General features: G+C 41.9%; 1 protein-coding gene across 1 annotated transcript in view; it reads left to right on the top strand.

Annotated features, from left to right (window-relative positions):
- Window positions 1-4901, top strand: part of LOC121624591 (ras-related protein Rab-26) — a 79388-nt gene extending 74487 nt beyond the window's left edge. Inside the window, exons 7-9 of the mRNA XM_041962369.1 lie at window positions 1039-1095; window positions 1840-1916; window positions 4237-4901. Coding sequence (XP_041818303.1) covers window positions 1039-1095; window positions 1840-1916; window positions 4237-4339 — 237 coding nt within the window. The 3' untranslated portion in view covers window positions 4340-4901. The remainder of the gene's footprint in view (window positions 1-1038; window positions 1096-1839; window positions 1917-4236) is intronic.
- The last annotated feature ends 14747 nt before the right edge of the window (window positions 4902-19648 follow it).

The raw sequence follows: 19648 nt of genomic DNA, 5'->3' as shown, positions 1-19648 counted from the left end.
TCATGTTCTATCCCACTCATTATTACCTAACTTAATATAAACACATAAACAATGCACAACATGTTTAAATTCAACACTGGTTTTTCTCTATGTGTGTCAATCAAGCGATGTATCATTGCCAAGGCTGTTGCTAGCCTATGAGTCACAGGCTAGCGTCAGAGGCTATGATGCTCTCAGCTCTCTTTATCAGAACCTGTCAACATGCTAGCAGTTAGCTGTCATGCTGAAGAGAAAGTTGAAGAAAAACTCCTTCCTCACTGCTCTCATCATCCTCGCTTCCAGCATCAGCTGTTTTCAGTGAATGAGCTCTGAGTGTTCGTATACACAACCTGCACAACACCTAATGTATTATAGCAACTAGCTGCTGGACACAGTGGAGTGTTGAGCTAGAAGGCTAAAAAACAGAGCTAAAGGAGAGTTTCTTCCACTAAGTGGCCAAAAAAAACGGCAAAAAAATGCTGTTGCTCATTGAATGCAGGCGATAACTGCTTAAGCAATGCAGTCGTTTGTTCATTTTGGTGTTTTCAAAGAAAAATCTCCATTAACAGGCTTACGCCACCTGTCCAGCATCAAACGGCAGGCAGCCAAAGCTAGCTAGAACTAGCTAGTGAAGGAAGTTGAACGTCTAATGTCTAAGCAGGCTTAAAAAGCCATATATTCTTCTCAGGAGTTGGTGGACACCAAAACTGAGCTAAAAGAAATGTGAATGTCACACAAAATGCTCATGTTGTCCCGCAACTGCGTAAATAGTTTGCTATCATGTTAGCCATAGCAGCTTTTCAAGGAGGTAAAATAGCAAATGCCTTTTTTAGTTTCCTCTTATCTTCATGAAAATAGAAGCAAAAAGCAGCTGGTTAAAAAGATAAAAGATGACTGGCATGTTTTAAAACTTATGCTGGAAGAGAGGAAGATTTGATAGTACACGTGTAAGACAAACATGGGCAGGAAACTGCTGCGAATCCCCCCATTAACCGCCCCTCAGACTGTACGTGTGAGCCACAGTTTCTAACTCGATACCGTCTCTCTAATGTGTTCAAGGCTGACTCCCCTCATGACAGGGTGGTGAAGCGGGAGGAGGGAGAGAAACTGGCAAAGGTGAGCTTCAGAAAACACACACACACACACACATTCAGCCTGACTCATGTAACAAGGGTAAAAGACATGCTGTACTTCATCTGCCCACACAGCCACGCGGACCCTCAAACTCCCCTCACGTCGCCGGTGTGTGTCGAAAGTGTGTGTAATTAAGTATTCATGGAGGCACATGATGTTGTTATTGTTTCGAATAGACGACGGGGGCTTGCTAACTTAATTTTCCAGGCTGTTTCGCTCAGATAAGCTCTGAGATTCGTGTTAGAGTGAATATGAACATAAGTTGTAGTGAGAAGCGTGGCGGAGGCTCTGCAGCCGTCAAGGTGCAGACACAGCGGGAATATTGACGTGTGCGCACACACACATACACACACACACACAGATACACAAGCACAATTAGATGACTATACCTGGGGCATCTTTCATCGACTGCACACTGCATTTTTTCTTTGTTATGAATTACGACAAAGAGTGGAGAAAATTAGCTTTTAAAAGCATGAATTCTCAGCGCCCATCAACGTTATTGTTGAATTGTCCTGAACAGCAGCACTCTCATTCCTCTCCAGGTACTTTAAACCCAAGTCTAAACTCCCAAAGCTAAGTGAATTAGAAACCTCATCTTTCTGTCAGAATCAGGACATTTTGTCCTAATAAGAAGGACAGGATAGGATAAGAATGCCTAGTGTTCACACATACGTGACAAACACACACACACACATACCCAGTAACAGATGTTTCTGTGTGCAGGAGTTCGGAGTGCCCTTCATGGAGACAAGTGCTAAATCTGGACTGAATGTGGAGCTGGCCTTCACTGCAGTGGCCAAGTGAGTCACACACACCCAACACCACTTTTGAAGTATCCTCTGATTGAAATGTGACTGGAGCACAGGGGTTTTTGGGAGTTTGTGTGCTCTGCCGGTAAGTGATGAGAACGGGAACAGAAAAGTAATCAGTGTATCGCCTGAAACTCAATAGCTCTGCTGAACTTTAACAATGAGAATAAGAATTAGAATAAACTTTATTTGAATCACACGTTCATGTTGATTGAAGTGCTTTACAACAAAATACATGCACCAAGTGCCTCACAAAAAAAAGGCAGAGCGAACATAAACATAGGGATAGTTGGAGAATAATACCAACGTGATAGTTATAGTAAAAACACAGGGATAGAATGCCATAATTAACATAAAACAAGATGGAGAATAAAATCCACATGGTAATAATAGTACAAAATAAGATAAAAATAAGAGTGAAAATAGAGAACATTGAATGCATAAAAGCAACTAAAAATCAGCTTTACTGGCCAAGTATGTGTGCCAATAGAAGGAGTTTGACTCTGTGTTAAACATCACATTTAATGCGCTTGCATAGGAAAAAAGGACATACAGCTCAACAGGGACAAAAAAAGACAAGAAAAATAAGTAATCACCAAACCTCACCAGACAGTCAGAAGTATCTCAGAGTAGCTTAAATTTAGAGTGGAACGTAAACTACATGTGTGCCATGCTACCACGTATAGACTAAGTGTACAAGCTGAGAGTGATGGCTGATCAAAAGACAAGAAAAATTATTTTTTGGCATGATGCACATTTGCATTTGTTCCCTTTTACCATGGTATGATAATGATAATGCCAAACTCAAACATTCAAAGACCCTGAGCTAATTTGAAATCGATATCTAAACCAAACGCTTGTCTTTGTGAGGACACTGTGCTCGTCTTCTATTTTTTCATAATGAAGACACTATTATTAGTGTGTGCTTCACTTAGTTGTGTCGAGCCGGACAGTTTGTGTGGGAGTTGTTTTACATTTATAGCCTCGTTATGGTAACAGGCTGGCATGGTGGGATGTTGCCAAGAATAGCATGGCAGTCTGGCACACAACTCCCAGCAGATACAGACCATAAGACCAGCTCTCTTCTTCTCGATGTTCAAGCTCATGTTAACACCTTTCCGCTTTTTACATCTCTTTCTTTCTTTTTCCTCTCCTGTCAGCTCTCTCCCAAACTTCACTACTTGTTCTTCTTCTGTCACTCTTCCACTTCTACATCTCATGCGCCCCAACTGGTTTTCGTTCATTTTACTTTGGTCGCACTCTATTTGCGCAAATCGCACAAGCGCTTTCAGTATGAGCAACAGAAAACGGGCAAAAAATGTGACAATGACGCAATGACAGACATCAAACACTGAACCACCGACACACTGAGGCATCATGCATCCATTTATGTGCTTTAATTGTCGTTCAGCTTGTAAATATTGTTTTTCTCCCTTGTAATATGCTGCTTGATTTTCTTTTTCTATTAATATTCTGCACAGAGGTCATTAAGTACCCACTCTGTCAGCTCTAATGGGCTAATTAAGACCTTAACATAAAGGGCCTTTGAAGGAATAATGCCACATTTTGAAAAATATGCTCATTTGCTGGTAGCCCCTGTTTCCAGTAATGGAGTTAAGATAAGCTAACAATCTCGTGGCTGTCACTTCATATTTAACATAGGTAGATATGGATGGATATAAAAGTGGTATCGACGTTCTATCGGTATCTGTAAGGCATGTTTACACTTCGTTAAATATCCAAACCAATGTTTCATATGGCTGCACCATTTCATTGAAGGGGAATAACCAGATATATTTTGTATAATTTTGATGCATTTGACCAAAATTCAATATTTTGTACCTCTGCCAGCTTTGGGATATTAGGCCCAGCAGCCAGTCTGTGAGGTGTGATGACATGTCAGAGCACTTTTTCCCCATGTAGCAGAATGATAATGGGTGGAGCCAGACCTATCTCCACCACGCTGTGTCAGCGGCCATGCACGACTACACTTTGAGGGTAGAGCAGTATTCCATATTTGGAGCTTATTCCAACTGTTCTAACCCAAGTGGCTGAACCAGAAAATAAAGATGAAAGAAACAACAGGGGAGCAGTTGACAGTTATTGATGCAATCTGGCGGCAATGACTGCAACACAGTAAACGGCTTTTAATTACAAGTCTGCCATGACACCTTGTCCCCTCGGAGAAGATGTTTTTGTGATATTGTATAGAAAGAAAGAAAGAAAGTGTTCACTGCTGCTCTGTCGCCACCTGTTGGTGGGAGAGTTAGCATAGCCTCATGCTCAGACTGTCTGTCTGTCTCTTTGCCAGAGAACTGAAGCACAGGACCATGAAGGAGCCTGATGAGCCAAAGTTTCAGCTGAAGGAGTACGTCGACAGAGAAATGAGGACTGCTGGCTGCTGCCGCTCGTAGACCCCCTCCTATGTGTGTGTGTGCGTGTGTGTGTGTGAGAGAGAGAGAGAGCGAGAGAACAGGTATTCTATTAGCTTCGTAATAAATCAGAATCTGTGGGGATTGTCATCAGATTCTCCGTGTTTGGAATATTTGTGAGTGGTAATATGGCCAAAATGCTCTCTCTCCCAACCCACCTTTCCTCTGCAACTGTGAATGTAATATAACTCCCATCTACACACTTGCACATACACATGCATGTACACACACATACGGCTACAAGTTTACTTCACAGCCTGTTCAATCCATTTTACCTAAAGTGTGATGTACATATTTTAAACGTCATTTTAATTTTGTGCCCTGAAAGCGTCGTAGTTTGTAAATGCGTCCTGTTGAAACAAAAGAAATACACACAACACAAATGTGTTCAATATTAAATCAAACTTGTTAAAAAATAATGGAAATGAATAGATCTCATGAACACATTTGTACAGATACACTATTGCACCTACTGTAAGCTGTCAAATGGCACTGTGTGCCGTTTGTGTACAGGATATCGTATCATGACCGTTTTTAATACTTGTACTTGTGATCAGGACTGTTGTGTCTGTGAAATTTCATTTCATTTCTTTACCTTTTATATGGATTGTTCAGTTTGAGTTTAAAGCTGCTATATGAAGCATTTTCACATTAAGAAATGCCCCTTAGTCATTACTGCACATTGTATTCAATGTAAAACAGAAGATCATCAGCATAAAGTCTGAATGTGTCCCTTGACCTCTACTCTGGGTTTTACAGCTTTGGGGATGAATCTGTTATATTGCTTCATGCTGTGAAACAGGAAGAGGGCGTCGGACCCTCCATACAAAGATAGAAATATACAAATACAAAAAAAAAAAAAAACGTGGATCAGGGATGAATAAAACATCTTTTTCTCAACATGACCCGACAGGGTTCTTGTGAAATCAAGGTCTTAACCTGGATTTAAAAAAGTTAAGTTAGATATCGAGTGTCAGAGTTAATTGTTGAACCTGAAAAGGTCCACTTACAGTATTAGCTGGAGTCTCACTTCCTTCAGTGGCACATGGAGTGGGTCATCTCAATCAGTTTTGACTTATTTGACATTCAATAGATCCACTCAGTTCTCTGATGAAGACTTTGAGATCTGGGTTGAAGCTCCAGATAAAGCTTTTAAGTGGATTTTGAGTTCTTTTTTTTTTCTTCATTCAGGTTTAATATTGTAGGTTTGAGATAGAGGTTATTATTCTTCACTTTTTGTACATACACAGTGAATTTTCAACTATAGAGCATATATTGTATTAATCTCTCAAACTGTTCCACCAAACATCTTGATTTTTGTCTCCACTTTGCCAGGCTTCGTTTCAATGCAGAAAACCTGCAACAGCTGCAGTAAACGTGAACACAGCAGATACGCCTGTCTTGTACTTTTCAATCAATACAGAAGTATTCAGAAAAGTGAATCTCGAAGAGGTGTCGAGAATTTGTTTAACCTAGAGGAAGGCTTGTCTGAAGCGATTGTTGTTCCCTCCTGAGGTTTTGTGGTTCCTGTTGTTCCGTAGAGATGTAGCCATTGTTTTTAGAACTTTGCTGAACCAAACGCTGCGCCATGGCTTCACCCTCCCCCAGAGGAAGTTAAGGGAAAGCTAACTGGAAGTCGTTAGAGGTCGGAGAGATGCTGCTGTTGTGTGTTGGCTTCGAGGAGTCGTCGTCTGCAGGAAAGATGCAGGATTCACGCGCAGTGGAAGCTTTCTCAATATGAACTCGTCACAAGCATTTTTATCAGATTTTTTGTGAGATGATTTATCAAAGATAGTTTCGTACTGCTGTCTCTGGTAAAAAATAATTCTACCATGAAATACTAGAAATACATATTTACGTTGCGTACATTAAATGCTTACACTGAATCTTGATATACAGATTTTACAACGGATCACAGATTTTCATTCATTTCTGTTTAACTTGTAATCTGTATACTGTGTCTTAGCTGAAATGATTTGTATTGTATCGATCCCCAGTGCTCACAATAAAGACTCAATCAAGTGAATCAGTTGTTTTTACTGGTACCTGTGGACGGCCAGTGATGCAGCTCACACATGGACCTGCACCACCACCATCTGGCAGAGTCCTGTCATCACACTGACTGTGGCTGGCTGCACTGGTGTAATGATATCATCTTCTATAGCGCCGTCTCTTCGTAGTGCCTCGCAACTCACACAGTTGTAAACAAAAAAAAACCTGCTTTACTGCCCTCACCTTCTTTTTTCGCCACAGCTCTCACACTCCTTCATAGTCTTACCCCAGAGCTCTTGGAAAGCTCTGTGTTGGACAAACCAGAACATAGACTGCACTGACTCAGGATCAGTAGAGAGGGGAAGAGTGGCTTCAGCTGGTTAACCATCAGCACTGGGACAAGAATCATGAATAAAGGTGGGTATGAATGCATCGCAGTAGTAGGATGTGCTGATGGAAGTCATGTCCTGAATCAGGCACTGTTCTATGTTCTATGCAGACCATAATTCAGATTGTGCATTAGAAAATCACAGCGGGTCTATTAAAAGCAGAGGTAAAATAAAGTTTGCCCAGTGTGTGTGCAGATGTAAGGCTTGTCTCTCACACTGATGTTTCTCATACTCAGTAGCACCTCACACAGGACTTTCTTCTCTCATTAATTAGAGCTCTTCTTGATTCCAAACATCTCCCACCACATTGTTATTTCCCAGAGTAGGCTAATTGACAGGGACACCTGAAGGCAGCATAATGCTACACCAAGGACAGTATGCACAGAGCCTGTGTAGAATCATATTCAGCCAAAATGACAAAGATATGCAAATTTTATACTGTAGATGGTTGAACATAATTTCACATTTTGTCCATGCATGTTCACGTAGCGATTGTATATATGCATTTATATTGTTTTTTTACAGAAATTAAAATGTGTTCAAAGCCTGAAATCTATCCTGGGCCATAATTTCCAAAATTACAAAATTGACTCGACAATGAGCTCGGGACCAGAGAAGGCAGTGGTGTTTCTGGATCTGGTTTATATACAGTTTCCTCTTTGCGTGGTACAGTTTAAGCTTGTATTTGTGGCTGCAGTGATCTGTGTGGACAGACGATGGTTTTTGAAAGTGTTCCTGAGTCCATGCAGTCACGTCCTGTCTGTTTCCAATGCAGTGCCGTCTGAGGCCTTAAGATCTTGTCCCTTGTGTACAGAGATTTCTTCAGATTCTCTGAATATTTTAATGATATTCAGTACTGAAGAAAACGATATCCCCAAATTCTTTTTTACACTGAGAAGCATTATTCTTAAATTGTTGCGCTATTTGCCAGTGCAGTCAGTCTGAGTGGTGAACCCCTCCCCATCTTCACTTCAGGCAGACTCAGCCTCTCTGGGAGACTCCTGTTACATCCAATCATGTCACTAACCCGTTGCCAATTAACCTCATTCATGTCAGATGTTCCACCAGGTGTTTTCTTTTAACATTTTCCACTCTTTCCAACTTTCCCAGTCTTTTGTTGCCACTGTTGCAATGTTTTTTTGAAACGTGCTGCTGACATCAAATTCAAAATAAGGATATTATTTTCAAAAGCAATGAAATTTCTCACACTAGATATGTTGTCTTTGTGCTATTTTCAATTCAGTGTGAGGTTCTGTTTCTATTTACATTTTACACAGCATCCCAACTTTTTTTTTGGAAACCTGGTTGTACTACATCCTGAAATGCAAACTCATTTTTGCCTCTGCAAATGTTTATGATATGTGAAACTCAAATCTGAAAGGAGGTACGAGGCAGAGCTCAGACTGTGAGGCGTGATAACCAGGCCGGATTAACCTGGAGATATGATGTGCATCCACGTGGGCGTGGAACACTGGAAAAACCCTGTTTTTCTCAAGAAGGACACAGCGCAGGGACATTTTAACCTGAGTGCCTCTCTTCATCAGTCAGTGCTGAGCCTTGATCTGAAAATGTTTGATGCCGTGACATTCTTTAACAGGGCAGAGCAAAGTGGAAGGCAATGGAAGAGTGACGGGGCGGAAGAGAGGGGACAAAGTGACCAGAAGAAGGTAACTGATCATATTCACCCAGGACGGGATGAGCAAATGTCACAATACAGACAAGCAAGCAAGAGAACATTATGACCCACTGCAGGAAAAGAAAATATAAAGACATCTTTACTAGTTACTTAGATAAACACAGGCTGGGAGGTGCCTGCTCAGGCCTGAGCTGACCAATCACAGCAGACTGGCTTTCTCAGGTGCAAATGCTAAAACAGGGCAATTAAAAAAGAGGTGAAAAAAGTACTGCTGAAAGTTTAGAGAACTGCACCACTACCGTATAGTGTCAAGTTGGAGAGAGCCTGCATTGCCTACTCTTGCGTGTCTGTATTGTAGAGCAGCGGTTCCCAACCTGGGGGTCGGGCACCCACAAGGGGCCACAAGATAAATCTGAGGCGTCAAAAGGTGATTAACGGGACTGAAGAGCATACATATTCCAAAAACTATGCTTCTTTTTAAATTATTTATAGGATCGACAAGACAACATGCTGTCGGTTGGATGCAGTGATGGTGAGGCTGACATGTTGACGTGCTGAGGTAAGCGTTTTGTCTCATTTCCACTTTCCAGCTGCTGTGTTAGCGTTAGCTGCTTTACCCGTCATTACAGCAGGGGATTACCTGCTATCAAGCGCTCATAGCTCCATCGCCTCTCCAACAAAAATATTTGGCTCCTTGATGAAACTGACAAAAATTTCTGTCCCGTAGTTTACATCAAAACTTAAGCACGATCTTTTACAAGGTAAAAGTGCAGCTAAACGTGGTTAGAGCGGTTTCTTGGTTGCAAAAGATGAACTGAAAGATGAAAAGAGCTGATGCGGAAGTTGATGGGCAGCGCCTGTTCAGGCCTGTGGGAGCTGACCAATCAGAGCAGACAGGGCTTTTCAGCAATTCAAACAGAGGCGAATGAAAGTGCTGCAGCAGTAGACAGTATGAGAAAAACAGTGTGTTTTTAGAGCCTGAGCGTGTGTGTGAACCTGACAGTGAGCATACGATGGGACCTTTAAGAAAATGTAATCAGTTAACTGAACTTTTTGTGGACAAACCATATCTGACACAAATTATTTATCAAAAGTGGGCTCTTCCAATATGTTTTAGAGGGGATCTTAAAGGCACCGATAAACATTAGATAATAATATATATATATAATTAATATAATCTTAAGTGGCATAAGAATGTAGCTGTGTTTTTAGGTCCAGATGTGTGTTATGTGTATTGTTGCATACGTTTTGGTATTTTTTGATTTTGGAGAAGTCTGCAAGTTTAGGTAACTAATGCTTGAACATCATATCATCAGGACGTCTAATTTCATATGTTAATTTCTTTCATCCTGAAGCTGCTTTGAGATGGCACAAGAAACTTTGACCAAACTTCACCTTCCGACTAAAAGTGCTCCTGTCTTGAGCTCAGTTTTCTAAATGAACACGTCGTTGAATACATTTTCATTTCTTTGGGCTTTCAGTTAGGTCAGCTTGCTTGCTGCTACTGATGGTGATGATGTAGAAATGTTCAATGTACATAGTGTCCTGTCCAGTTTTGCTCAGTCTAGTGTCCTCTTTTTCAGTTCTTGTGTCCTTTGTTGCAAGTGGAAAATGTGTTTCCATGCATACGTGATCACCGTGTGCCCAGACAGGCTGTGACTCACACTCTGACTAATAGTTATTCCAATTTCCTTAAAAAACAGCATGACGATGAAACCCAGATATATTTCCCCTCTCCTTCTTGTTGAGTTGATTCAGTGGCTCTTATTTGAACATGGCCGGTTCAAAGCATGTGTTCTTCTGCTAATATGACCTGAAAAAGTTTTGTCACATATTATAGTAGAGTGGTAAATGATTAGATGTGCTGTAATTGACAGGCATACTTATCTGATTTTCTCTGCAGCTGCACTGCAACTAAACTTTTATTCAACCTGAACTCACTTTGTACCGTTCTTCCATCAATCAGTCGCTTTCATCACCCCCATTTCCAAAGTTGTTTTAATCCTCCCATAAACCTCTAGTCTGACACAAAATTAGTGTATACTTTGTTTTTTCTGCTGCAGTACAACCTCATAAAGTCGCAAAATAAGCACAATTTTTACAATATACCTTTGATTTCTGTTCAGCAGCATAATACTGGAGATTGTACATTATACTAAAACAGCATGAATTTGTTATTTAATCACAAGCTCATCTGTTCTCATTGAAATACATACCATGTCTTAAGATTTAAGTTTTCACACTTGGGGCAAGCTGTAGTGCCTTTTCTGCTCAGTAGGGGTCACACATGTATCACAGATTTGCTTTGCAGCCACCAGCAGCACTTGATGCTCAGTGCTGTTTTCTTCACAGCATGAACTGAAACAAGAAATGAAGATTTCATGGACAAGGGCCAGGGTGTCACCTCATGCTTGGACACTGTTTACATTTTGAAAGCAATCGAAGAATTTCTGAAAACAGCTAAACGCTAAATTATCCATACGTCCTGTCATGTTTGCTATTCAAGGTGACAAGTCAGGGTAAAATTGTCACATGTCTCATTTTGTTTTCCACAACCTTTTTACAGTGTTAGAGTGAGGGCCATGCTGCAAAGAAGACATCACTGCTCACCAGTATTTGTCCATTCCCACTCTTCTCCACAGCATATGTGCAGTTTCTTCCTGTTGTCACTCATTTTTTTAGGTGTCTTCCAGTTGCTCCATCATTCGTTTGCTCTGATTTAACTGCAGCCTCTCTGCACATACTCCCAAAGTGATTTTTCTTTTTTAAATTGCTTATAGGACCTGACACCCCTACAAACAAGACAACACACGGTAATTTGTCTATGTCTATCAAACTGTCAAACAACGAGCCTGGGGGCAGCTACCATATTCCAGCATAGCAATTGTAGCTGGTCTTGTGACTGGTGGTGCTACGTGTAGCCTCCTGTGTGTGTATATATGGAAACTTGGAGGTGACAGGGTGCATCAAGATAAGGGGGGATCAATAGCCGGCCAAGCAAAGCCCTCAAATCCCCTAACCAGGTAAATCCCAGCATGCATGAAGCACATCAGTAGATCTCAAACCAACAGTCTCACCAGTCTTCCTGCTAATGGTCTTGGATTACCATTATTTTTTATTGTCTGAAAGTTCACTACATTACATGTAAATTGCTTCATGATTTTTATTTCCATCTACAGAAAAGGAGAGGCAAGCACAAGACAAAGAATGGCTCCAGGAGTGGTCATGCTGCACGAATATGTGTAAATGTGTGCAATGGTGTGAATAAGTAAATAATAGACGGTCATAGTCATGCCACTTGCGAACGGAGGCCCTCATATGACTTAGCGAGGGCCATCTGTTGCACCAGTTGCTCTCCGTGTCATTAGCCCTACCTGAGGGCACCATAACCCCGATGGCTCTTCTGTAACTACAGATTGTGTGTCTGTGGATTGTGTGTGTGTGTGCTCATCCGTCACTAGTTGCCAAGCAGTCCACTCTACCGGGCTCAAGTAACCAGGAACCCCAAACAAACCCAAATGTGGTGTGCGTGTGTGTGTGTGTGTGTGCGTATGTGTGTGTGTGTGTGTGTAGAAATGTGGGTTTCCTCAGCATGTGTTTGTGGAGAAGGTCATCTGTGTTTCTGGAAAATCCTAAAGTCTTCCAACTCTCTGTGTACACTCACCATGCACACACAGCTGCCCACCTGTGCTATTTTAAATGATCCCTGTTCACAATAGCCTTGAGCAGTAACACCACATGTAACACCGGCAGATAAAGCTAGCGGGTATTTATAGGCTGAGACAGACAATGACTCCAAAGGGAGGAGGAGGGTGGTCTTTTTGTTGTCTGGGTTTTGTTGTTGTTGTTGTGTTGTCTATTTCTGGCTGTCTGCCCCGTTCTGAGTGACTGGACCTTATTGCGATGACACTCAGTGAATTCAGATGCATAGTTTCAATAAAGTCACTGCATCTCTTCAGGATTAAACACTGAAGCCCAGGTTCATTTCCAATGTCATTCTCCCTCACATTGTTTTTATCTACACACAGTATGTGAGTTGAAGACGTATCGTATAGACATTTTTTTTCCTTTTTTTTTTTTTTTTTTTTTTTTGCATGTCCACTCATGCAGATTAGATTAGACTGGACCGGTTAAACTAGACTGAATTGGTGGACTGGACTAGACTGCACTGTAGCAAATTGGATTGGACGGGCTGGATTAAATACACTCATGTTACTGCATTTAGCTGGACTGGATTGCTACATTGGATTAAACTGAACTGGACCTGATTTATATTGGATTGATTTGGCTAGCCTGGATTTGATGTACTGGACAACTGCATTGGAATGTATTGGCTTGAATTGAATTAGGATAGACTGGACTAGACTTGGTAAAACTAGACTGCTTTGGTTTTGATTTCACTGGACTGGACTGGATTGGGCTAGACCAGATGTAGGTTTAAAATGGATTTGGCTTTGATGAGATTTTACATTATTAGACTTGACAGGACCAGGTTTGACCAGAGTGGGCAAGACCCGACCAGGCTGGATTAGACTGGAATAGGTTGGAATGCATTGCCCTATATTAGATTGGGCTAAACTAGTGTGGATTTGACTGGACTGCACTGAACTAGACTTGAACGGACGTCGTGATGGATTGGACTGGATTTTACCGGACTGGTCTGGACAAGATTGTAATGGGATAAACTGGACTGGATTGGGCTAGAGTGAACTGGATTTGACCGGGTCATCATTGGATTGGACTAGACTGGACTAAACATGAAAGAAATGAGTGATTCACAGACCCTCCAACACAAAAAAGGACGCAAAGCCAGCCGACACAGAGATTTACTAATATGAGGATAGTTGCCTTATTTCTCATTTTACACTGTGTGACTCTCCTGGGATCACAGCAATGTTTTGGCCCATCTGCTGCACAGCGAGTCGATTATGACCTCCGGTTATTTGTGATGTTGGTGATGTGGGACTTGTGCTATTTGAGTATTTGCAATGGCCCAGTGGCCTCAAATTCAAATAGATTGATTGGCAAGACGGGAAATAAACACTTCCTCAATCTTTGCTGGCGTGTGACTGGGCTGACAGCAGGGTGGGTGTTGCCTTTGTCGTTTGCACATGTGAATGGAGCGACATCAGTTTCCATGTTTGTGTTTTTGTGTGCACGCGTGCATTGTGTATGGTTTGTATTATGGAGACGACCGGCCTTCCAGTTATGCAGTCCCATTAAGATAAGCTTCCCCTCCGCTCAGCCGTAGAACGTCAACAAACAGAGAGGAAAACCTCCTGCTGCGACGCACACACACACACACAATGCATTCAGGCTCTGCTTGGTTTGTTTACTCTTCTGTGGAGTAGTCAGGATGGGCCACGTGTATCTGCCGTATGTTTTCATCGACAGATTCCACCATCTCTGATATTTACCTGATAAGATGAGACAGCAAATGAAGAGGAGGAAGAGGCAGAGAATGGCACACAACCCAGAATGAGATGATCCGGAGGAGGTGCTTTGTGCGATCTTATTATAATCCTGAAAATGTATTCATTATGAGTACATTGTCTTATTTGTTAATTAATTCACAAGGACTGGTAGGGGCGGAGAGCGAGGTTGGATGCACGCCTGCAGGCAAGAGGAAAACATGTTATGACAAACAAAATTTCCTCCCTCTCAACCTCCACCTCTATCCATGTGACACTGACTCACTGATAAGGCAAAACACACAAGTGATGTAAGAGAAAGCACCTTACAATTCAAGTCATATTGTACACACACAACCGTGAAAAAACAACGGAAAAAAGCGATGCCATTGAATATTATCCTTTTCAGTGACTGTTTTGCTGTTTGGTAACAGTACGTACACTCACATTGGAGCTTTACTCCAATCTCTCCACCTATTCCGAGAGAAGTGTTCTCTCGAAATAGGTGGAGCTAGAAGCTCAGTGACAACCTGCAGGGCCAATCAGCAAACCGCCTTAGCTGCTGAATTAACCGGACCTTATGAGTCTGTAAGTCTGCAAGTTCAGCTAAGCCTCCACATTTGCATTTAGTCTTTCTTTTTAGCGATGCTGAAAATATTTTTGGTGTATTTACAGTCAGCTGACTGACATGAGAAAAAGTCAGGTTGAGAGAGACCAGCTGTGCTACATGTTCAGCAGGCAAGACAGAAAAATCAGTCCCCCATTTACTTTCTGCATCTGCAGCCCTGGTGGAGGACTGATGGAGGCGGGTTAGCTCCTCTTCAGGCATAGTGATCCAGTGTGTGCATGCGAGAGCTCGCAAAGGTTAGGAGCGGAGGAGGAGAATAGGAATGAACACTGGGGGTTTTTTTTATGGTTGCATGGTGTAGCTGCAATCACACACAGAAAAGCAGCTACCCTGCATTTCAAATCAGCTGCTTAAACGAACTCCCGTTGGCTTCTTTCATAACGCCTCTTGAACTATCAGCCATGGTAAGAGGGATCCAGCAGGCCAGCTGCGTCCAGCTGATACTTGGTCCATTCGGGTTAGACATTACCACGTCCAGCCTCTGCTGCTTCTCCATAGCTCTGCTGCTCTAAAATAGGGAGAGCATGATTGTGGGAGCAGCGATGTAAGCAATTTCAGTTCATTTAAAGCCAGTAATCTACTGTATTTTTGTACTACGGTTGTGTAATGTAGTTTGCAATGCATTGTGGGTTGGTCCATTAGAGGCAATAGCACAGAAATGTATTAGAAATGTAAGCAGCCACATCAATACAGACGGTAAAAAGCAGCCAGTAATTACACTGGCCTTTTTGTGGTTTGTTGCTTTGACCTAATTCACGTCAATATGTAACCTGTCTTAAAAATTTGAATGTTGCTGAAAAAGAGTCTGGAATAAAAGTCTGGAAGTCTTATTGGAAGCCAAAACGTTTCCTTGTCGGATCTGTGTTCATAACTGTGGAACGATATTTGCTTCACCTAACTTTAAAGTGTGCTTTAACAGATTGCAGTCGGACTTTTCAAAACTTTCCAGCCTTTAAGTGTCACATGTACAGACATCAGGGCGAATGTGTGGTTAGGCCTAGTTTAAATTAGATAGATAAGACTTTATTGATCTCACAATGGGTCATGTTGACTTCTGCAGTACAAGATGTGAGAACCTGGAGGCCTTTTCCTGTCATTTGATACTGCTTGGTATGCATTTCATTGATAGACTGAGTCTTTGTTTACTGCTGCTCTTGAAATCTACTACACATTCAAAAATCTGTCTGATCTCTATATCCTCAATGAATTTCGCTGGTGTGTTAGTGTGCAGTGGAGCTCATTCTCATATCATGCCACCTAGAAGGTGAATAATGGCAGAATATGTGAAATGGCTCCAGTTATCAGTCCTGGTTAGTGACTAATATCACTTTATGTTAGAAAACCCAAACGATACCTTCAGGACTACAAATGTGTTGAGTAGTTTTCTATTCTGTCTGTGAGATAGACTACTCTGATTTCAGGCCCTCGGTGCAGAAAGAGAACTTGAGGCCTGCCGGGGCAGGGTGGTCTCCAAGAAGACGGGTGTAATCATCCAGAAGAAGTCTGTCAGTCTGTCAGTACACACCTCCACCTCGTCCACTTTGAGTGGGAATTCATATCGGAGAATTTGGTATTGTCAGCTCTAAAAACATTGATCAGGCATCGATACAGATTCTACGCTTGTTTATACACTTGTACACAGAGACAATGCTGGAATACATCACCCGACGGCCAGCGAGGTGATGGTCACCTCTACTTGATTCCTCCCTGAATCGGGACTGTCCAAAGCCACCCAGACTCTTCTTGACGTTAAGCATGCACCGACCTCACAGGACTATTTTCAGAGGTAAAAACAAGGCTACCTGCAGTGTTTTTACTGCAGGACTGCAGAACTGAAGTTTATTACCGTTGTTTCTAGCAAACACTATTAGGGCTTGCTTGATTTATTGCTTACTCTGCATAACTTTCAAACTAATGCATGTTTTTAAGCAGAGAAGCTCACAGTACAATAGAGTGTTGTGTTAATATAAATTGCATTGAAGTTTGATATTTTAATATTTCAAACTGTTACATTTAGGTATTTTATTGTTAATTGTGCATGTTTACAGTAAACAGTAGAAATTTAAAGTAACCCCCTTAGCAGAATGTCACTGTAATTACAAAGAATCACAGAAATATACTGCATTCACTTTTGCTGCAATAGACATGTGCTGTAGAACCTCAGTATAATGCTGGAGTCTCTGCTGCCAACATGTTACTGTCATTTTACAGAAAAATGATGTACAGTGAGGTGATTGTGCCCCTGCGGGGCCTTATTCGGGCAGCTATTTTAGAGGAGAGAGCATGTTCTCTCAGTGCCCTGACAATGGGACATGATTTCATAGACAGTATTTTTAGCCCTGTGTTTGATAAAGACTATACGCTGCACCCTGCATTTGTAAGCTGATTTGGTCCTTTGATGCTTGTGGAGTCATGATGTGTCTTTGTTTGGAGCTGCTGACAGAGCGGGTGGAGGAATGATTCCTGCAGGGGGTTGATGTACCTATTGGGCTAAAAGAATACTGGATAATAATAGAATAAATAATGACTTTTTTTATTCGGCGTAATGGTGCTAAAAGTGCCTAACATAAAATCAAATAATAATAATGTGTGATAAAACAATAAAAACAAGGAAAATAAAATAAAATAAAAAGGTAGAATTAAAACAACTGGATAAGACAAAATAAAACAGCTGTGAGGTAAAAAGAAAAGACACTTCAGGAGGCAGCGATGTTAAAAAGATTTTCGTTTGAAGGTGTCAACAGATTGGAGTAATGTGGGCCCGTCAGACCGCGTGCCGCTGCGTTCTGTACAAGCTGTAACTGACCAATAGCTTTCTCAGACACACCAGACAGAAGAGCGCTACAGTCGTCCAGCCTGCTAGAGATAAAAGCTTGTATTACGTTTTCCATGTCTGCCAGGGAGAAATGGGTTGACTCTGGAAATATACCTTAAATGGCAGAATGGCACTTCAGGTCAGAGTCAACGATGACGCCAGGGTTTCTGACCTGTTCCTTGGTCTTCAGTGAAAGTAGACTTAGGTGTTCAGATGTTTCACTCTCTCAGCTTTTGAGGCCTGAGATATGGATTCCACATGTCAGGTCTATTTTATTGGAGGAGTGAACTCAGTGCTCAAGTCTGTGCAGCAGAACATTATGATCACAGTATCAAATGCAGCACTGAGGTCTAGAAGGGACAGCAGAGACAGCTTCTTCTCATCACTGTTCATTCTCAGGTCATTCACGGCCTTGACTAGAGCTGTTTCTGTGCCGTGCTGGGCCCTGAACTTTTCAAACACACTGTTGTCACAGAGGAAATCATTCAGCTGTAGTGGGATCAATTAAGTAGTGATCAGACAGAACCGCATCCATGACTGATGAAATGTCTGACAGGGTCTGACCATGTTGTGTGAAGCTCAGACCTTCCAACAGATGTAAAAAGTCTTCTTGTCTGTGTTATTCTCAATGCGTAAATTGTGTCACTAATAATGATTCTACTGACTTTATTAGAGCTGATAATAGATAACAGCTCAGAGACGCCAGGAAGAAATTTGGGCAATGCTTTGGTGGTCTATAAACAATAACAGCAAGAATGGGTACCTGACAGCGTCATGCTCAAATGCAGTGAAAATGCCTTGTCTGATGGAGTTGGAGTAATTATAATTCTGTCGGGTAGTTTCAATGAGAGCAGCAGGTGCGTCTGTGTTCAGCCAGATTCAGGTTTTCTTTCTTTTGCTTTGTGATGAGAACAAAGTTGATTGATCTTCTGATCTGCTGTTTTTCTTCCCTTGCTGGAATACTAGCTCTTCAGCTTTGCTATTTGTTGTTTACTGAAAGAATCTTTTCCTCTTTTCCCTGACCTGACTTCTCCCAAACCACACAGCAGTATTGTAAAGGTGTGAAAATACACATATGGCGGCATGCCTTTGAGAAATTTCTCACATGCTATTGTTAGGTTATGTCATCATTTGTGCTTATGTGTTCATATTAAAACATGTGACATGCCTTTGGATCTGATAGTGTTCTGTGTATCCATATTGTTTGGCATCTCCTGCAATGACCACAGTATCACAGGTTGATAATGCCGAACAGTCTGAGGGTGGATTTGAATTATTCCCCAACAGCAGGAGACAAACCTGCAGAGCATTCTTTACATGCTTTCCAAATGCGCAGTCATTGTTGAAAAAAAATCAGTCAGTGTCATGAATCAGCAGCTAAAGTTAGATCAGGAGGGAGAAAATGCTCAGGGGACTGAGTATGGAGGCATGTCTTACAGGAACAGTCAGGCACAGGCAAGTTAGTTGCATTCGTCACTCTAGTGCTGCTAAAGTTAGATTGAGATACAGCCTTTGCATTGTGTTGCATTAATTTGAGTCACAGACTCGAATAAGCCGTTTGCAGACATGCACTCCAGGCAGACAGGAATCTCATCTGTCCCTGGGGTTGACATAGGTCCCCTGGGGCCTTCAGTAATTATCTCTGGATGAATTCCTGGTGGAGAATATGGGAAGTTTTCCGATAGCTGTATAAACAGCACCGGCTCAACAGCATTGCAACTTCCAGTATGGCTTGGTTGATGGAGGAGTGTGTTGGCCGTGAACAGAGCAAGTGGAGAAGTGACGACACTGAGATATTGTTCCTCCGCTGCCTCAATACAGTAACTAATGCTGATTAACCATTGAGCAAATGAGAAATGTTCTTGGCGGTGCAGGGTCCCTATATTTTCCCAGGACGAGTTAATATCACTCACACTTTTCTTTGTTGTTTGCTTTCACACTCCTAACACCTCCATGTAAATAAGCACGGAAGGCTTGGTTTTTAAGCCATGGCACTAACATTTTTAACCCCCTTTGGTATGATTATGAGCAGTAATGAGGTTTATGTTATCTTAAGATCAGTCACACAAATTCTAGGAGAAAGCCATAACACCGGCCCCTGCTTTTCTGAACCCCAGACGGCGATTGTCCAATCACAGCTTAGCAACTGCGGGTTTGTCAAGCTTGGGTGGTCTTCCTCTCTCTTTTTTTAAGCTCTCCAAGAAACTGAAAACCCAAGAGCAAAAGTGTTATAATGGATTGTGTTTGCCTTTGTTACGTGAGCTGCATGGCTAGCTAATTAGCTTACTTCCTCCAATAGCACTGCAGCAGTAACGTCGAGGCCAAGGAGCAGGTCGAGAGCTGGTTGGGTCACAGGTGACGTTGTGATGCTCATCCTCAGAGAGCTGTAACTCCAACATTTGTTGGTGGTTAGTGTTCTC

Source organism: Chelmon rostratus, chromosome 21 (genome assembly GCF_017976325.1).
Source record: "Chelmon rostratus isolate fCheRos1 chromosome 21, fCheRos1.pri, whole genome shotgun sequence".
Taxonomy (NCBI): domain Eukaryota; kingdom Metazoa; phylum Chordata; class Actinopteri; order Chaetodontiformes; family Chaetodontidae; genus Chelmon; species Chelmon rostratus.
The sequence above is the reverse complement of the archived record's forward strand: the minus strand, read 5'-3'. Positions and strand labels throughout refer to the sequence as shown.